The sequence below is a fragment of the Coturnix japonica genome, chromosome 11 (genome assembly GCF_054131305.1).
Source record: "Coturnix japonica strain WE chromosome 11, WE-NBRP24, whole genome shotgun sequence".
NCBI lineage: Eukaryota > Metazoa > Chordata > Aves > Galliformes > Phasianidae > Coturnix > Coturnix japonica.
In genome coordinates this window covers 4,222,999-4,241,536 of record NC_140673.1, presented here as the reverse complement: position 1 = coordinate 4,241,536, position 18,538 = coordinate 4,222,999, and the positions used below count along the sequence as shown (strand labels likewise).

General features: G+C 38.1%; 1 protein-coding gene and 2 long non-coding RNA genes across 19 annotated transcripts in view; 1 reads left to right on the top strand and 2 right to left on the bottom strand.

The window, feature by feature from the left end:
• DNM3 (dynamin 3) overlaps positions 1–18,538 on the top strand; it is a 157,608-nt gene that overhangs the window by 38,194 nt on the left and 100,876 nt on the right. For 8 of the 16 annotated variants that reach the window (XR_014932542.1, XR_014932541.1, XR_014932540.1 and 5 more), the window contains exons 14-15: positions 840–869; positions 7,200–7,313. Coding sequence is in view for 9 of the 16 variants with exons in the window: in XM_085510916.1 (XP_085367042.1) it covers positions 840–869; positions 7,200–7,313 (144 nt within the window). In the remaining 7 variants the exon portion in view is untranslated. Of the gene's footprint in view, positions 1–839; positions 870–2,050; positions 2,091–7,199; positions 7,314–18,538 lie in introns of all 16 variants that reach the window. The other 8 variants (XR_014932546.1, XR_014932545.1, XR_014932544.1 and 5 more) reach the window with 3 other exon arrangements.
• Positions 3,624–7,294, bottom strand: LOC146758973 (uncharacterized). Of its 2 annotated transcripts, none has more exons than XR_014932556.1 (3): positions 7,180–7,294; positions 5,264–5,348; positions 3,624–4,104 (listed from the first exon to the last, which is right to left on the bottom strand). It is a non-coding gene; the product is annotated as an uncharacterized LOC146758973 (long non-coding RNA). The 2 variants fall into 2 exon arrangements; XR_014932555.1 differs by lacking the exon at positions 7,180–7,294 and adding an exon at positions 5,752–5,877 and having other exon boundaries at positions 3,966–4,104.
• On the bottom strand, positions 11,343–17,488 carry LOC146758972 (uncharacterized). Its single transcript, XR_014932554.1, has 2 exons — positions 17,246–17,488; positions 11,343–11,836 (listed from the first exon to the last, which is right to left on the bottom strand). It is a non-coding gene; the product is annotated as an uncharacterized LOC146758972 (long non-coding RNA).

Below are 18,538 nucleotides of genomic sequence, written 5' to 3'. Positions count from 1 at the left end.
ATTGTGGAAGTAGTACATACTTCAATGGGTTTCTGAAAATTCTACTAAAAAGCCAGTCAGATTCTGTATAAGTAATTATCCACATTGAACATCTTCCTGATGGTTTTGCGAGCAATGTGGTCAAAGGTGAAAGGCTAAAGTTCTCAAATGTGGCCACCGAGTGTAGATCCCTCGAGTACTAAACCTGAGGTTTCAGAAAGTCTCAGTCTGTGCTGTCATAAGTAAGAGGTTATAGGATTATTATTATTATTAATTTTGAAAACTCCGTTGTCTTTCTGAAGATAGAAATCCAATCTTGTTCTCACACCAAGAAATTGGAAGTTATTTTATTAAGACATTGGTCAAAATAACTCCATTAACTTCTTGAATGTGATGCTCCCCCGGAGCCTGAGTGGGGTGAGTGACATTTTTGGTGTAATATATGGTTTGGACTAAAATGAAAAAAGTTGAAAGGTCCAAACACTGAAAAAGCTTCAAAGACTTGTCTCTCCCCTCTGAGGAGAGATTTCCTTCTTATCTAGCTGTGCTGGAACATGTGTCAAACACAACAACTGTCATCACTTTGGAGTGCCCCATAAAAGGAAAATCAGCCAGTTATCTGACTCTTCAAAAATACACAAATGAAACGAATGATTTTTTAATTAAGTGAATATTCTCTCTCTAAAGAAGTGGAGATGAAGCTGGGAGTTCTATATTGCGTGTTGCAACTCACTTATTGGTATGAAGGGCTTTGCTGAACCTTTTATTTTAAAGATAACAAACAGATGTCTGTAAGTTAATTGAAAAGAATGAGAAATGTTTCTAAAATAAAACTTCATTTTTGTAATTTGCTATTTCAGGGAACCAATCTACCGCCTTCAAGGCAAATTGTACGAGCTAAGTTCTGTAAGCTTTATTGTTGCTTTTTCATTTAGCTTCTCAGAAGAAAAGTTTGTCTCTAACCCATTGAGTTTTTTTTAATACTCGCTACTAAGCTACTTAATGTTAAGCTATTTTGTTTGTAACCCTTCCTCAACAAAGTATAATTGCAGTTCATCACTTAACTGCCACTAATGTGCTGTTACAAGTATGAACCTAGCATAACTCAAAATGTTATAGAAAACTTTGGATAAAATTAATATTTTTGTAGTTTACCAAGTTTCTCAGACTAAAACGACTAATTGATGTTTTTTATATCATTGGAAAGCAGTATTTATCTTGTATGAGTGCCTCTATTTATAGTAAACCTTTTCAGCTGTATTGGTTTAAAGGGTGTTTTAATAGTTTTTGGTAATCCCCAAAAGCTCAGCTATTGTGGAAATGAACACGCTATTTATGGCTGCAGGTACTGTGACTGGCATTTGGTTTGTTTATACAAAGGAATTACCTCCAGTAGAAGAAATAAAAATATCTAAAGCCCTTTCAGCGTTCTTTTCAAAGCTTCTGAAGGATCAGTGTATCATGGACAGGTTCCTTTCTAATCCTTCCATCTCATGAATAAATTAAAATGTGAATGCATTTAATATTACTAATTAGAATTAATTGTCTAAACGGCAGGCAATTTTATAACAAGGTACTTCTGGTTCAGTGATGGTTAGGTGTAAGAAGTATATTTGAAACATGTGCATTATCTGATAGTATCTATGCTGCAAATATACACATTTTTCCAGTTTGGTGCCATATCTTTAAACTGTATTTATCCTTGTTTGAAATTCTACGTTGGGTAAAGAAAAAAAACAAAGGGCTGAGCAGCACCGATCCTAAAGGCAGTGCAACTGAATCTGTCAGGAGATCAAGATCATGCAGTTTTCCTGAAATTTTTGGAGTGCTTCTTTGCAATCACGTTGCTTTTCTTTTTTGTGACATGCTTTGAACCGGTATGATGTAAGTAGCTATTGACTGTCTTTGTGTATCTCAGAAATATGTTGGGCAATGTTGTATTTTAGGAAAAAAATGTAATGCCAGTTCCTCTTAACATGTTTTTGCTCCTTTTTCCCCTGCTACTAATTTATCCACTCATGCTCAATCTTTGGCCTCTCTTGTTTTTTTCTTTTCTTTGCTGCCGCCTGAGGTTTTGACCTGACTCCACAAAGTTTCTTTTTAAGCCGCAGGTTAGTTTGTCTTCTAATTTGCTTGAAATAATCAATACAGAGCTTGATTTTACACAGCACACTAACAAGATCTGGGTCCTGGTGACTGGTCTGTGCTTAGCTGTTGTATTATGCATGTTGAGATTTGCATTTGCTTTTGTTTAAAACTTCCCTTCCTGATAAACTTCAGAAGATGAGGATATTGTGGTCTGTGTGTCTTGTCAATATCACTGTGTGTGCGAATGCAAATGGCTCTAATTAAAGATGATTAAATTTCATTTCATTAAAAATTCCACTTTGTGCTGCTCTTCTCCAAGTTGCCCTTGTAATTGGAGGAGGAAGTTAATGTCAGGGTCAGTGATTCAGAGGTTTTGGTATAAAGATGTTGTTTGACCTGCCTTGTTTTCAACGAGACACCCAGAATCTGATTCACTTTCTCTGAACACAAGTAGCATTTAGACCCTATCAGCTGGTCTCAGCTGTTGTGCTAAGTAGCTTTTTTTCACTAGCACTATCTTCTCTTCCTTTCCTTTCTTTTAATTAATCATGTTTCATTAACACAGTCCTGTCTTCAAATACACTTGAATCATGTTACCTTGAATGACCTGGAAGAAAAATATTTACAGATTTTTATTTTACAGTGACTGGATGGAAATGGAAACGTGTGCCACACTCAGCAAAGTGGTCAAAAAAAGTCCTGACAGTGCAGTTCTGTTGAGATGTGCCAATGTTTATGTGAGGGATTCTAGAAGTGGAGCTCAAAAACAGTAGCATAATGCTCACCTTTTCAGTCTCCTTGAACGAGTCATGCTGCTGTTGAAGTTTCACCTTACTGGGAGTAGGGTTGTATTGCTGTTCCAAATGGTGCTTATTGATAGTTATTTTTAGATTATCGTTGTGTTGTGATTGATTTAATAGCCTCAGTGTTTGAAGAATGACATTTGAAAGCATATTTCAGTTTTCTGCTGCTGAGTGTTAGTAGTTAGTAGTATGTTTTTTAAATTAGATGTGTGAACTTGGTCACTTCTGTCTTTATTCTTCTGAGAGTGATGTGGTATATTGTGCAGTGATCTCAGGGAAACAGTGTCATTTCAAAGTGCATTCTGATGCTGAATTCAGACAAAATGCACAATGTGATCAGTTTATATTCTGTAAGTTAGCAAATTACAGCAAAATACTGCGTAAGTACAGCAGTACTAATTGTAGTGCAACAGTCTTTGTAGTTGGACCCAGAGGATGCCTGAGTAGTTCCCACAGGTTGTTCTTTTCCTCAGAGTCCTCATTGCTTGGCAATGCGTGCTGTGTCACAGTGGTTACAAGATGGAGTGGAGCTGTGTTGGGACTAGAGTTCTAAGTTCAGTGATATTTCAATGGACTTACTTTACTTAACTTCAGTAGAAGGCTATGTTAATTCAACATGATGCTGTGTTGTATGGTTGCTCAGGTAGGCAGTCTTATGATTTTCACACTTGTATTTCTGTCTGCCCAGCCCATGTTCCTTGTCCTGCTTTAAATCACCTTTCAAATACTTCTTTAAAAAGAAGAGGAATGCTTACCAAGTCTCTCATGTATTTATTTCACAAATATCTTTTTTGATTTAAAGGAATGAGTAAGTCAAACAGCAATCCCTAAAAAGCACTTAGTGCATACAATACTGCTTTCCTGTTTAGCCCTGAAATGGTGGCGTATAAGCACAGACGTGATTTGGGTTTTGTACAGCAGAGCTGTCAGAGAACAACTTCCTTCTGGCTCATTCATGTGCCTTTGTACCCTCTAAGCTTCATCTTTCAGACACCCAGATTAGATATCAGGATCCTGAAGGAAGGAACTGTGTCATCTCTTGTTCATCCTGTACATGGAGTCTGACTACCGGTCAGAATATTGTCTTTGCTTGCTGCTGGCAGTACTCACATTTTTCACCTTCCTGAGGCTCATAAATCATGTCATGACTATCCGGTCTGTGCAGAGTGACATTTAGAAATCAACACAGAATATTGAAGTGGATCTCCTAAGTACAAACCAACCAGAAGATGGGCTGTGAAAACAGTAATGAAAAACACAACTTTAATTTTCTATGCCAAGCGGTTAAGTACTTGTACAAAATAGCTAAGGTGATCAAAAACAGATAAACAAATGAGACATGATTGGAGTTCCTAACTTCAGAAATCTCTTTAAAGGTCTTTGCTGCTGATTGTCCATGGAAGGACATCTTTAAAATGCAGCTTGGTTTATCTTTTGAGAAATTGGCTGGAGCTTAAGGTGTAACTCAACTCTTCTGGAAATTAAAACTGTGTTGCTTAAGCTTGCTTTGTTTTACATTTACACCTTTATCTGACACTTCCCTTTCCCCAACCCCAACACTGAGTATTTTGAAAGTGTAGCTGTTTTATGTTTAAAAAAATGATTAAAAGTATATGGGGAAATGTGAACAATTCGGTGGAAAGAACATGAGGTTCCACTCTTGCTTTTTGGATAATGCAGTGCACCAAGATCATATGCACTGCCATGATGTACCCTGGAATGGCTTTCAAGGATTTTCTATAGTTATGTTCTGCTGTAGAGATCAGGAGGCAATACCCTATTTTTAAAATGGATTACATATAAGGCAGTTCTAGCAATTTGCACATGATAAACATGCACCCAAGGCATTGCTATAGTTTAGTGCCCCGCTTTTCATGCCACATTGTGTGCCTTATCCTCAGCACAAGAGATTCTTGAGGAAATAACTGTCAAATTCTTTTGTTTACAAGACAGTAACCAGTGTTTGTATTAGCAAGTTGGCTTGTTTCTGTCCCCACTCAGTGATGGTGAAATGTGCCAGACTGGAGCAGAGGGGTCTTCTGGAGCTATTGAGACAGTCTTTATATGAGGAAGGAAGTATTAAAAGCTTCATTGCTTCTTAAGTGTCTTGTATAGGTTAAATTTTAAAATCTTACCATTTTAGTCTGTGCTGAGACCTCTACTGCAAATTTATTCTTATCAAATTGAGAAAAAACTGTCTTAACATTCTGCAAAGTCTGTCTTAATGTTGAATGAAAGCTTTGATTGGAATATGCAGATTACTATGTCTCATCCATTTTAAGTATTCATTACCTGCAAGGGGCTTAATCCCGCTTCTCAGGCGTTTCTCACAAGTTTACTTCTGAAAACCACCCTTCTATTTCTACTGTGGCATCCATCTTTAAATCACTTACCATCTCTAAGGTTTGTATCCAGAACAATTTGCAGTACTCTGCTGGCCTTGGTTACCTGTGCTTCCCATATGTGACGTGTTCTATACTGGAAACAAAACAGCAAGTTAAGCTGTGGACTGCATGCTTCAACAGTGTCCTGTCTTATCTCCTCTTAAGTGAGTTTCATATAACATGAGGTTACCTGCCTTTGAGCATTTGCTGTGAGGTACAGGTATAGCTCACTTTGTTGAGAGGCAAAGTTCAGGTAGTTAGAAATCATTATTTGTCTAAAGTTTGACTAAAATTTCTTCCACAAAGCTGCATTTATGTAGTTCAGTGAAAATAAAGAAATTAATTAGAAATAAAGTTCTACAACTTAGTCTGTGGGAGGTACCTGAAGGCCACTGTGCTTGTTTGAATATATTTGTATTGCTTGTTCCCTGTTAAGGCTTTACTTCATTAAACAACCAAAAGTAAAATGAAGATTTGATGGGTAATCAAATTCTTACCAGTGTGGATCCTTTAACTTGCACTCTGGTGGGGAAAAAACTGATACTCTCAGAACACGTGCAGTACCAATATTTTTACCAGTTGGATACAACTTCTAATCTCTTTTTTGCTTGGTTAGTTGGTCCTTTGCTCAGTGCAGTACCCAAAGTGCTCAATGTCATGCTGAATGGAAGGGAATTCTGACCCTAAAACTTCATATATGTCAAGGAGAAGGTGATCAACACTGGATGTTTTTCTTGAACTGCCTCTTGACTTTGGACTTTTTAGTCTCATTAAGTTCTATGAGCGGAGTGTTGCATTCCCACATTTTCTATAGCGCTGGAGGAACCTTAGGTTTGGTCACACAAGCCCACACTTGTGGGACTTACTGAGGGAATTCTGGAGGGCTTCTATGTGCTTTATTTTTTATTTATTTTTTTAATTTAATTTTTAATAAATTAATTTTTAATAAATTATTTTTATTTTTTTGTTTTGCTTTGGATTTTTTTTTTTCCATTCCATCTCAGTAGCTTGTAGGCAAGGAAAGTTCTTCTGTTGGGAAGAACAGGGTGTTCTGGGGTTGCCTCTATCCATGAGATGAGCTGAGTTCCATTTGCTTATTCCAAATACGATAGGAAGGAACATTTATTTATTCACGCATGTAACGGAAGAAAGTAAAAGTTCCAATAAAATTCAAAGTTTCCATCCGTATGATCCATAAACTAGTTCTCATGGCTGGTCTCTCTTCTGATTCATCTCTGTAGTTCTCATACCTCCTATTCTTCCTTTTGTCCCTCTTTCTCTGTAGAAGATGGCCTTCTGGCCCTACTGCACTTTCCTTTCTGTTCAACTGTTTTTGAGTCGTATCTGTTTTCTCCAAGTTCTGCCTTACTCATTTCTTCAGTCACCTTTTTTGCCTTGTTAATTTTTCATTTTATTTTTCGTTTCTTCTTTTTACCTTATGAGAGAACAACTTCATATTCCTGTTAAATTTCCTGTTTAATATTCCTATTAAATTTTGAAGAAAGAGGACTCTGAACTGCATAAAAATCTTTCAGCTTCTGAATGTTCCCCAAGCACGCCAGAAGCTGTCTGCTTCTCCAGAAAGGTGCTATTTTGAGTTTCCGTGTTAACAAATGATCTTAAAGATTATACTATAACTGTCAGTATAGTCCTATGTAAAGTTTGATGGACTTCTGCTCTGTGCTGCTATGTAAATAAAAGCTGGCATTATCCTTAGTTCGTTCGTATTTGCTGTAAATTCAGTGTGATAATTTTTAGGTTTCTTTCTTTCTACAGCTTTTTGTCTGAATGTCAGGAACCTGAAAAACAGTTTTGAATTAACTGGTCTGAAAAGAATACAATCTTGTTTTATCAACAGTTCTTCATTTAAAAGTATGAATACAGCAATGGAATTATGTTAAATGAATAATGAACTTAATTTGTACCTGACTGCACCTCTGCACAGGTCATCCGGAAGGGCTGGCTGACCATCAACAATATTGGCATCATGAAAGGAGGATCCAAGGAATACTGGTTTGTTCTAACTGCAGAAAGCCTGTCCTGGTATAAAGATGATGAGGTAAGAAATTAGTAAATGACATCTACTAGAAGAACAATATTCATTCAGTCTTTTGAAATCAGCTTAAAATATGAAATTAACATGTACTAATCTGAAAGAATGATTTAAGCTTTCACCTGAGTTGGTTTAAATTCCTGGTTTTGATTTATGAAGAATGCTGACCCTCTAGGACTTCTATCAAAATGCTGGTGACAAATAGAGGGTGTTGGTGGTGGATTTATTTTGTTTTACTTTTATTTATTTATTTACTTTTTAAACTTCTCTTCCTGTGGTTTCACAGAGAGGTCTAAAAAAAAGAAAAAAACTATTTTGGAGTGGTCTGTTTATTTTTCTGTGTTTGTTTGGGCTGCTCTTTTATGTCTACTGTAAGTTGATCATAAATTTTTTAGGTACAGTTACTCCGAGAAGTAACTGCAGCAGTTGATTTAGTGATAATGATTGTTGTCTGGCCTTGTGTTCTGAGAGGCTGAAAAGCCTGGCTGTGGCGTTCTGTAGCCAAATGCAGTGGGTTTGCTACTGGAAAGCCAGAAAAGGCACCTTGTTAAGAAATGTTGCTGCTAATTGTTAAATCTGAGGTGGGTAACAAGAGAACTGGAAAAAGTATTTCTATGATAAACAAGATGTTCGTGTTCCTTACTTTATCAACCATGAGTATGTTGTTAGGCTACTTTGGGAACCATTTTTTTACTGATCTGTTCACAATCACATATCTGTTCACATATGTACACAATCACTTTTTTTTTTTTTTTTTTTTTTTTCCCCCGATTATCATTGGAAAATTGGGCATGGGTAAAAAGAGAGTATTCATGAGTATTTATGAGTAGTAGTTACACCGGTAATACTGCTGATGGTGGAAATCATGCTGATCAGCAGAATAGTTTCCCTGTGTCTGTTGCCATTTTGGAATCTTAAGTAGATGGTAGGTTATGCCCCTCACCCCCTGATTTAGAGTTAATAGGGATTTGAATGTACAGAATATAACAAGAAAATGATTAAACTTTCAGTCAGAGATGTGCTAGGTAAAAACAGTGAATTTAATTCTATGATCCCTAAAATATAATTACTTGTGACATCATTTAAAAAAAAATGTGAAGTTGCCTCCTATGAATGTGAAAACTTGTCTTTGTTTATGAAATGCCTTGAAGAACTTACTGTCTTAGACTAGGTACAAGTAACTGACTACAGGTAAGTGATGTGCTACTACAATCTACATTCCTTCTACTTTCCATCTCAAGCACTTGGAGAAGCATCTAAGATGTGATGTGGCAACTTCTGTGGTAGTTTTGAGTTGGTTTTTTTGAGTCCTATCTTTATTTAGTGGGAAACATAAAAATTCCTCAAAATATTTATGGAATGCCCTCTGCTATGCAACTTGAAAATAACTGGTTTGTTTTTGTAGTGTGCTGGAGACAGTCACTTGGGAATCTCTGAACAGTATGTGGAGAGAATTGGCTGCTGTCTGATTTCCAGATGTGTATTTTAGTTTTATGAAGTTTCTTAGTAACCAACCAGGTGTGTTTGAGGGTCATGGAAGTATGTGGAGTTCATTCAATCTGATATGGTAGATCACTCAGGAATCCCTTACAATAGTAAGAAGATAGCAGAATCATGGAATCACCAGGGACCTCCATGGACCATGGTATCAGTCCATCATGGACCATGGTATCAATCATGGAATCACCAAAAGACCTCCAAGATCATCTGGTCCAACCATCCTATCACCAATATTTCCCACTAAACCATGTCCCTCAGTACAACATCTAGATGTTTCTTGAGCACCTCCAGGGGCAGTGACTCCACCGCCTTCCTTGGCAGCCTATTAACTGCGCAGTATTCCACATTTTGCCGGTGGAAGAAGTTCCCGGTTAAGTACAATTTTGCTGTGTAATTAGAGTATTCTGTTCTGCAGAATAGTTCACAAAGCTGTGTTGGATTTCAGAGCCTTTCCCAGTAGGCCTCAAAAAATTAGCGAGATCTGTTTTAGACATATTGTGAAAATGGTCAAAGCCACAGCTTGACCATTTGGTTAATCAACAGACCAGGGGCTTGTTTCAGAAACATGACTACTGGCTTCTGAAAATAAAGCAGCAAATATTTGCTCTCCTGGCTGAATTCCAATTTGTAAAATTATATTTGGTGTCCTTAAAATGTTCTCCTCACTTTCAGCTTCGTTTGGTAGTTGTCACATCCTGTTCTTGGATCGTTATAGAAAAGGCTGCATGCTGCTGTGTCTCCACCCCAGGAGGATATGTGGCGCTTGGCGACGTGTGAAGCGATACTCATGTTTACGTGTCTGCCCTGTGCCCAGCGCTGCACGGGTGTGTGTTCTGGGAGGTCACAGGGAGTTCAGGTCCCCCGTGTCCCCGCTGGGGCTCCTCCCTGGCAGTGGGAGCATCTCCTTGCAACTGGGGGAGATGTAGCAGCTCTGTTCTCCCCTTTGTTCTCCCAAGCGCAGCAGTGAGTTCATTCCCTTGTGCCTCTACCCCTAAGCGAGGACGGCTGTTGCTTCTGTGCATCAGAGAGCTCTAACAATGTGCTGCACAAAGCCACAGCCTTTGCTGGGACCTCTGGGGCTGTGTACCCCCTCTGGTGTAAGCTGAGCCTGTTCTGTATAGTCTGGAATTTGCTCTGGGATGAAAATCGCTCTCTGAATGTGAGCAATTGCTTGCTGGTGCCATTAGGAGGATGCAGATTATTTCTTCTACTTGTAAATTGTGGCTTTTGGAGAAGAGAGCGCAGTGGAATGCGTTTTGAAGTAAAGCATTTCAAAATTTGTTCCGTGGTATCAATATTGGAAGAAGAAAAAAAAGGGACCAGTGGTATCTTTAGCTCATTATTGATGCGGTTTTGCTGCTGTTCAAACATGCAAGGGGACTTTAGTGCTAGATGAGATGAGAATCAGTGCCTGAGAGTACTTTTCGATCTTATAGTTATGGATCAGTGTGGATACAGTGGATATGCTATTAGGTATGTGTACACTCATCTGAATTAGTTTCTGGCCCTGCATACAGTTGTCTGTGTTCATAAACTTGCTGCATGACTGTGACTTCGTGCTTTTCCATGAGCTTAAGATTAAGCGTGGAAAATGTTGTGTACTGCTTTGAGACTATTGTAAATAAGTGCAAAATTAGCACATTCATATAGCTCACACGTGCAGTTTTCTTAAGTACCCTGTGTGATACTAGCTGAAGCATTACAAGATGCATCTCCTACAAACATATATATACATTTGAAATATAAACATTTCAGCTCTCAGTTGTTACTGCTTTCACAAACACAAAAGGCTGTAACATTTGATGCTAAGGTTCATTTAGAAGCCAGCCTGCAAATCTGAAGTTTCAGAATTAGCAGTTTCTATGTTGGGACAGTACGGGCTTTGGGAATGTGGGACGTCATTCCAGTGGCTCAAAAGCTCCCTCATGAACAGGAAGACACCATCAGTAAAGCAGCGAAGCATCTTTACAGAGCATGGTCAGATAACTTAATTTATTATTCTTTCCAAACCATTCAGAGGCCTCAGAGGAGACCAAAGGATGCCATGCTGGGGCTAGGATAAGAACTTGTAAAAATGTGACATTTTTGTTAATTTGAAAAATCTTTTTAATTCTGATTTCCAAATCAAATATTTCCTTTTTCCTTTAATACCAAAGCGCAGTATCCAGTGATATAACTTCATCTAATTTCAGTTTATTCCCAATTGTAAAGTTCAGTGAGGTTTGGGAGAGAGGTAAGAAAATGAGAGGGGGGGGTGGGTAAGAATGCAAAAAGGGCAGAAATTCCTCTGGGGTCTGACATTGTGTGTGCTTCTAGGATTAAGTTGCCACACAGCAAGCTGTGCTCACTTCTATGGCTAACAGCAACATTGGTGGTTATTTACAGCAGCGTTCTAAGAGCGCGAGTTGCTCGGGTTTTATGGATGAGAACTCTTTCCTCCCATTTACTGTGGTGCTGCAGAGCTGCACGTAAATAAAACCTGTCATTAGTGAGTTAATGAGAACAACTAGGAAAAGAGTACTATAGAAAGCACAGTAAAAATTTCAGCAGTGGGTTTTATTGTATTTTATAGGCACTGTTGGTTTGACTCTAGGTGGGTTGCAGGATGCGGCTTGGTTACTGACCGACCATCTGAGATCCAGAGCGACTCGTGGCTGCAGCTCTTGCTGAAGATGCTCTGGGGTGTCAGAGCCGGCTGTCACTCAGGCTGGGTTGTCATGTGACTGCCTGTCTGTGCCTGCTGTACAGGTGAGAGGATGTTCTGCACAGCAAGTGTAGACAGGCAGACACATGACAACTCCGTCCAGCCAGTCCCTTGGAGCCATCACCGCTGGTGGGGATCACTTTGTACCCATCCGCTTTGGGGGACTTTGTTGGGGGGAGCACACATAACAGAATTAAACTTTAAAGCATTGTGAGCTGTAGGACGAGAACGTCATTTGATTTTATTCAGAAAATAAGCCTTTTGGTACATCAGTTGGCATTATACTGACGTGGATCAGAGATATGAGTTCAACACATGGAACACTCTAAAAAAAACAAAAAAAAGACTTGAAACCGTAATTTATTTTATATGCAGCTCACACAGGCGTCTGCCTCTGTATTGCACTCACACGTAGTAACATAACCAGATGGTTTAACTCTTCTAGGAAGCACAGAAATACTGAAGTTCAAGATAAAGGATATGTTTACACAGTACATATTTTCTAGGAGCAGATAAGTACAATAATCTTGCATGTTAAAAATAAATAGAAATCTTCCTGTACAAATGGAGACAACAACTTGCACATTAACCCAGCGGACGGGGATGTGCTGGAAAGGAAACCAGTTATATTTTATATCACTTATGGTAATATGTGAGAGCTATCCCCTTACCATAATCATATCTCTTTAGTATTTTGCTTTGCATGTTATTTCAATTTAGCTTTCTCTCAAAATCCGTAATTGGTTAGAAAACAAATTTATTGAGCTTCCGTCAGTTTTTCAGATTGATATTTACTGAAAAGAAAAAGTGAGCAGCGTCATTGACATCGCAAGATGTGAATGTAATCCAATTTTTCAATGACGTTTACACCATTGTTGAGGCATTGTTTCGAAAAGTATAAACCCATGGGCACATAAAAGAGGTAGGAGGTAAATAGTTGTATCACTTTTCTGTACAGATGGAATAATTCTGTTTCATGATGGTGTTCTTATATCCCTTTTGCTCACTAGTGCCTCCATAGGTAAGCAGCAAGCCTTTAAACCAATGGTAGGTGTATCCCATACAGAAGAGGAGCACTGAAGCTCTGGTCTTGAGAGCAGATTATAAAAGGGATATATTTACCAAAGGGCTGATGGTGTGGATAGTCCAGTAATAAATTAATACATGCTAATTTTTTGCATTTTAGCAATAATAAGTATTTTGACTTAAAATTAAGGACACTTTAGCTAATAAACAAGTCGAATAATACAATTAAGGACCTCAATTACGTCAATAAAGATATCAATTTTCCTTAAAACAAGCAAAATGAAGTAATGTCTCTTAAAAATCTAATCAAACATGAAGTACAACTAGCTAATTTAGACACAATACATTAATTCCAAGACATTAAATATGCTCCCTTTAGTTTTGTGATACGCTTGCTTAAAATTTTACTTAGAACTCCAGAAATAAGACCGGGCTCTAATATGGCATAGCATGCCTTCCTGCCCACTTGGCTATTTTAGAGCAAAATGTGACAAATGAAAAGTAATTTTAATAATGCACGTATAGCAAACTGCTTCTTTTATATATAATGTCTGAATTGAGTTGCCAAATAAATCAGTGGTTTGGGAGAAAATTAGGTCTCAGTTTCTGTGCTGTGGCTCTTTGGAGGAATTGTACGGTAAAAATCAATGGCAAATGATAGTAAAAAAAAAAATGAACTAGAACAACAAAAACATGCCTTGTAATTTATAGGTTTCCTATTAGCAGCTATCAGGGAACTCATGAGTAGTTGCACATGAAAGATTGTGCTGTCTTTCTAATAACTGTGCACAAGGAGAATTCATCAAGCAATCAGCAAATGGCTGTGCTTGTTATGACTGGAGCACATTCATTTTGCCTTTAGAGAACTCGCTGGGACCGCTCATGGTACTGCAGTGTCTCCACTTGAGTCTTATTTAAAAGCAGATATTCCTTCAAAGTTGGATTCTAGTTGGTTTGACAAAAGGGCAAAGTGTTTGTGTGCTCCGTCTGGTTCATTCATTATATCAGGAAAGGGCTTAAGAGTATTTTAGAGTCCTTGAAACAAAGTCCTATGATTTCCATTATTATTTTTACAGGAACCTATAGGGAGGATTTGGCTTTAAATATAGGGAGTTTGGAGATCAAATTGAGACTTATATTCAGTCCAGCTGTGATCAGGGAAGGCTGTTGTTTTTAGATGCTGTTTTGCAATACAGCATAAAATGCAGCACAGAAGTACAATAGCATTATTCAGGGAAATTGCATTCTAAACTCTGCAGTTTCCTGTCATCTTCTAGGTTTAACCCAATCCTTAATATTATTTTAATTAGTTTTTGTTAAAATAAAGTGCAGCTCGGGAAGCAAAGCCTTCTGCAAGTAAAAGTTAATTTATGTCCTCAGTAAGATCTAAATAATAAAATAATAATGAAAAAGAAGAAGGAGGGGAAAAATAACCAACCCTATCCAGCCTAAGATTTACGTTTTTACATTTTCCAGCCTGCTCAGCATCTTTTGGTGTAACGGTGATCATCACTTAATTCCCTGTTGGGGAGTTCAGAATTGTTTGTGAGTCTTTTGCTCTTTGGGTCATCCCATTTTGCACCCAGCGATGGCACTTGGGTGGTCTGCAGCAGTGCCTGTGGACACGCAGTGATGGTGCAGGGAGGGGGGCAAGGAGCATGGGGAGCAGAGCAGTGTCCTTCCTGCACATGCAGCCGTGTTGCACAGCGCTGGTAACTGCAATGCAGAAGGCAACGAGTGACTTAATGCCATTTGTTAAAGTGACTTTTTTGCCCTGGGACGCTCGCTTGCTCTGTATCTCTGTATTTTTGTAGACTTCTGTGGCTTCCCCTCTCCTTTTTTTTTTTTTTTCTCTTAAAAAAATAAAGATAAAAATTATATATATATATATACTTTGAAATATTTTTTTCCTCTTCCCTATTTATTTATTTTTTGTTGTACTAAAAAATAAGACTCGTTTAAAGATAACAGTTCAATATATTGAAACCCTGACCTCTTCAACTGCTCTCAGCTTTCATTTGCTTTTCTAGATTTGGTGCATTCTATAATAACTTGAGCTGTATCCTTTAACTCCTAATACAGATTTAAGCTTTGGTATCCATCCAGTTGCACAGAGATCTCTCTGTGATTTATTACATATTGGGACTTGCTCATACACACACACACATATATGTGTGTATGTATATATATATATATATATATATATAAATATTCTTTGCAAATAGCAATGATTTTTTCTGCTCATGAAAAAATTGTATACGGCTGCCTTGTGTTTATTGTCATGCCTATTTAAAACCTCTATTTAATAGCTTTGAAAGTCTTTTCTGTATTATTATAATCAGCTAGAACTTTTCCTAGCTAAAACAGCACCGTGTGAAGAACCAGAGAATCACTTAATTCACTTTGGAAATGTTTTGATTGCTGAGCTGAAGTAGATATACTTCCTTATTCATTGCTAACAATACAGGCTTTCTTCCCGTATCTGCTGCTTTGTGCACAGCCCCCCCTTCCCAAGCCCCAAGTGAAGGGGCCTCCTAGCTCCCGGCCCTGCAGGCTAAAAATGTAACTTTGAGCAGTCATGGGTGTATGGGAGGGGAATCACTTCCTAAATCCAGAAAGGCCGTTTAAAATAAAGATTAACACAAATAGCGGGCTAGAGATAAGAGAAATATCCGTTCTGTATGTATTCATGCTCTTTGCTTATTTAGCCAACATTGATGTAAGCTATCTCATAACAGGGTTTTTCTAACAGTTAACATTACGTTCTTAATTTCTAGATCAGAATTCTCAAACAAGCAAACAAACAGTAAAAGTGGATGTGCAAATAAGCAAGAGATAGAAAATATACTTGCGAGCGATCATGTTTCCCCTGGAAGTGTAACAAAGCGTGTTTCTTAATGCAAATTGAAGCCATTTTCCTACCGCTATGACAAAAAGTCATAAAACTTATCAGATTTTCTTTATGCCTAGAAGAGCAATCAATCTTAAAGATTGAGAAATATTAATGCAAGCCCGAATCTCCTTCCATTTCTTTAATACCTGCCTATCTCTTCAGCTTGGCTATTTAACTTGCTTGTAATTTCACTTTAAAGTAGAATGAGAGTAAAAATTCCTTCAGACTACGAAGGATGAAAACCCACTAATTTAACACTGAAGATAATCTTTGGTGAAATAAGGGAAGAGAGGGTGGACAACCTGGCAGTGCATCTACAATTACAAGAAATAATCATTCTTTAAGTCAAATTGCAAAAGCTTTTTTGGGAGGGTAAGGGAAATGACAGTGCTTGTTGCTTTGCAGGCTGTAAGGCAAGCAGTATAAGTACAGTCACACTAATGCTACACGGCCATGTCTTCCCAATAGGACTTCTATTGATTACTGAAGGAGCAGTGAGAAAGGTAATGATAATATACATATTTTTAACAATTGCACAGCGTCAAGGCTGTCTGGAATATAATACACATTATGCATAATCGCCAGCTAATTGTACTAATGGCTGCTTATTTCTGCTAATTCTTTTTATAGTGCAGCTATTGCAAGCCTTCCTGGCCATAATGAGCACCATATAGGTGGGTTTTTTTTATTTTCTTTAAATTTTTTTTATTTTTTTCTTTTTTTTCTGGTTGCAGTAGTTTGTTACTAGTGCTAACTTTAGGGGAGCTGACTCTGGAGTTCAGCTGGTATCAGATTGCAGCCCAGACTTTTTGTATTATTCTGTCCGTGGGGATTTCATTCAGCCTGAGGGTTTTTTTCCCCTACCAGGACAGCTGGAAATTCACCAAAGCAAACTTCTGCATTCGTTTACAAATTCCTTTTCTATCAGTGGGATTTAGGACAAAGTAACTTATCATTTTGTTAGAAGATGTTAGATTGTTAGAAGAAATATCAGCAAAGCAAACTATACATCAGCGGTAACAATCAATCGGTGCCGATCGCTTATAAGCAATAGCCAGGCAGGTATGGGGCGGAAAGCTGTTTGTTCTGTTTTATTTATTGATTGATTTGGATTACTTTTCCCCATTACATCCTGCACTTTCAGAGGTAATTTTTCCTAAACAATCAAATATTTTGTATGCTACATGGCAGAAGCAAAGCATAGAGTAGTCATATATTCCCTATGGGATCCCTCCCAGTTTTCATTAGTACACAGAGCATAGATTACTTGCAAAGAAGTTTCAGTTGCATAGAAAATCAAAGTACAGTTATCCCAACAGCGATATATTTTACAATAATTTAAAATAATATTCATGCATTCATTTATATTACTTTATTACTTTAAGAGAAAGTATTTTCTTAAAATTGATCTTCAGATTAATAGTTCATAACGAGAGCTATTCAGAATACATACTAGCAAGCCTCTTCTGCATTAAAAGAAAGCAATATACTCCTTAGATATTTATACTGATTGCTACAAGTAAAAAAAATATTAAATTTACCTTTTGAGTTTGTGGGCAAAAGTAAACTTTATTTTAAATTTAAAAAAAAAAAAAAAGAAAAGAAAAAAGAAAAAAATGACCGACTTCAACTATGCTCTTGTACACTTCTCTAAGTAGTACACATCTAGGTAGTATACCTCGCTCATTTCTTGCATAGGTTTTAGTAAATCATCAGAGCTCCATCTTTCTTGCAGTGATGACTGGAGGAAGGGGGGGGGGAGTCACCTAGGTTTGCCAGGTCATAGGCCAGGTGTTCTTCCAAAGTAGGCCTTACCAGAATGTCTTCCCCGCATTATTCTGCAGTCCTCCTTTTTCACAGTGTCCCTTAGCGTTTCTTATTCCCTAGTGTGCAAAACCTGTGAAGAAAAATACTGTATATGAGATCTGAAAGGAGCAATAACTGTCTTCTCCTTGGCAAGAGCAACTGGCGTCCCCAATAGTCCATGTCGCTGCTTTCCCTTGCCCAGTCTAACCAATGTGCAGACTACTGTACAACAGCATTGTCCTGAACAGGTAGTCTGAACACTGGGGCGACGGAGCAGGATCTCCGGACGCTTCTATTTATTTATTTTAAATCCTCTTTTAGTCTTTGGGAAAAACTGCCTTCCTGCATCACGGGTTGTGCTCGGCTCTCCCTCACACTCTGCAGCACTCACTGAAACACACTGAAGTGCTGTGATTTCCAGTCTTGACGTGGCACATTTGCAGCAGACTGGGGATCTGGCAATGAATTTAGGACCAGGAAAAGGGGGAGGGCTGGGCCTGAGAGTCCATATATGGGATGATGTCACCCTAGGGAGGTTTGGGTATGCACTGTGCCGCTGGTGAGACCGCTAGAATTGCCTGCTCTCAGACATGGGTCTGTGTATAAAATGGTACCAGATGTTTTAGTGTAATGTTAAGCAGTCATTTCATCTTCAGGCCAGATTTTTTTCTTCAACCGGGCAGGAAGTGGGCCCCAGTATGGAAAAGCTGTAAAAAGTCAAGATGTACAGTTTCACTGCAGCCAACGGAGAGCAAGTTAATGTAGGCAGAATTTGCTGTTTTCTGCAGGCTGAAAAACTGAACTTATAAAAAGAATTCAGCTTGAGAATCTTCCTCAAGAAGCCAGGGCTTATTTTGTTTCTTTTTAATGCCTCCAGTTGCGCTTTTATATTTTGGCATTTCAGACCAAGAAAAGGGCAAATAGGTTCATTTTTTCTTGGAACTGTCAGCGGCATGCAGGCTGCCGAGACTTGAACAGTAATTAGAGTTACTTCCTGAAAGTGAAGCCCCCATGAAAAGTCTGGAGAAATGTTCTTTGTCATAGCCTCTACATGAGTAATTAGTTCCACATGTGGCCTTCCTATTTCCCTTCAGCTATTTTGGCTGGCTGGCTGAATACTTTGCTATAGCTCAAGACTTAAAGAAGCTTTAAAGTTTTCATTTCAAGCATCCACTGTGAAAATAGCTATTTCTGGTGTCATAATAAATTGCTTCTGGTAGATCAGTGCTATTAGGCCTGGCATTGTTTTTCACTGGTAACCCTGCTGGTCCCATTTTTCTTTTAATGGTGCTTGGTGGAATT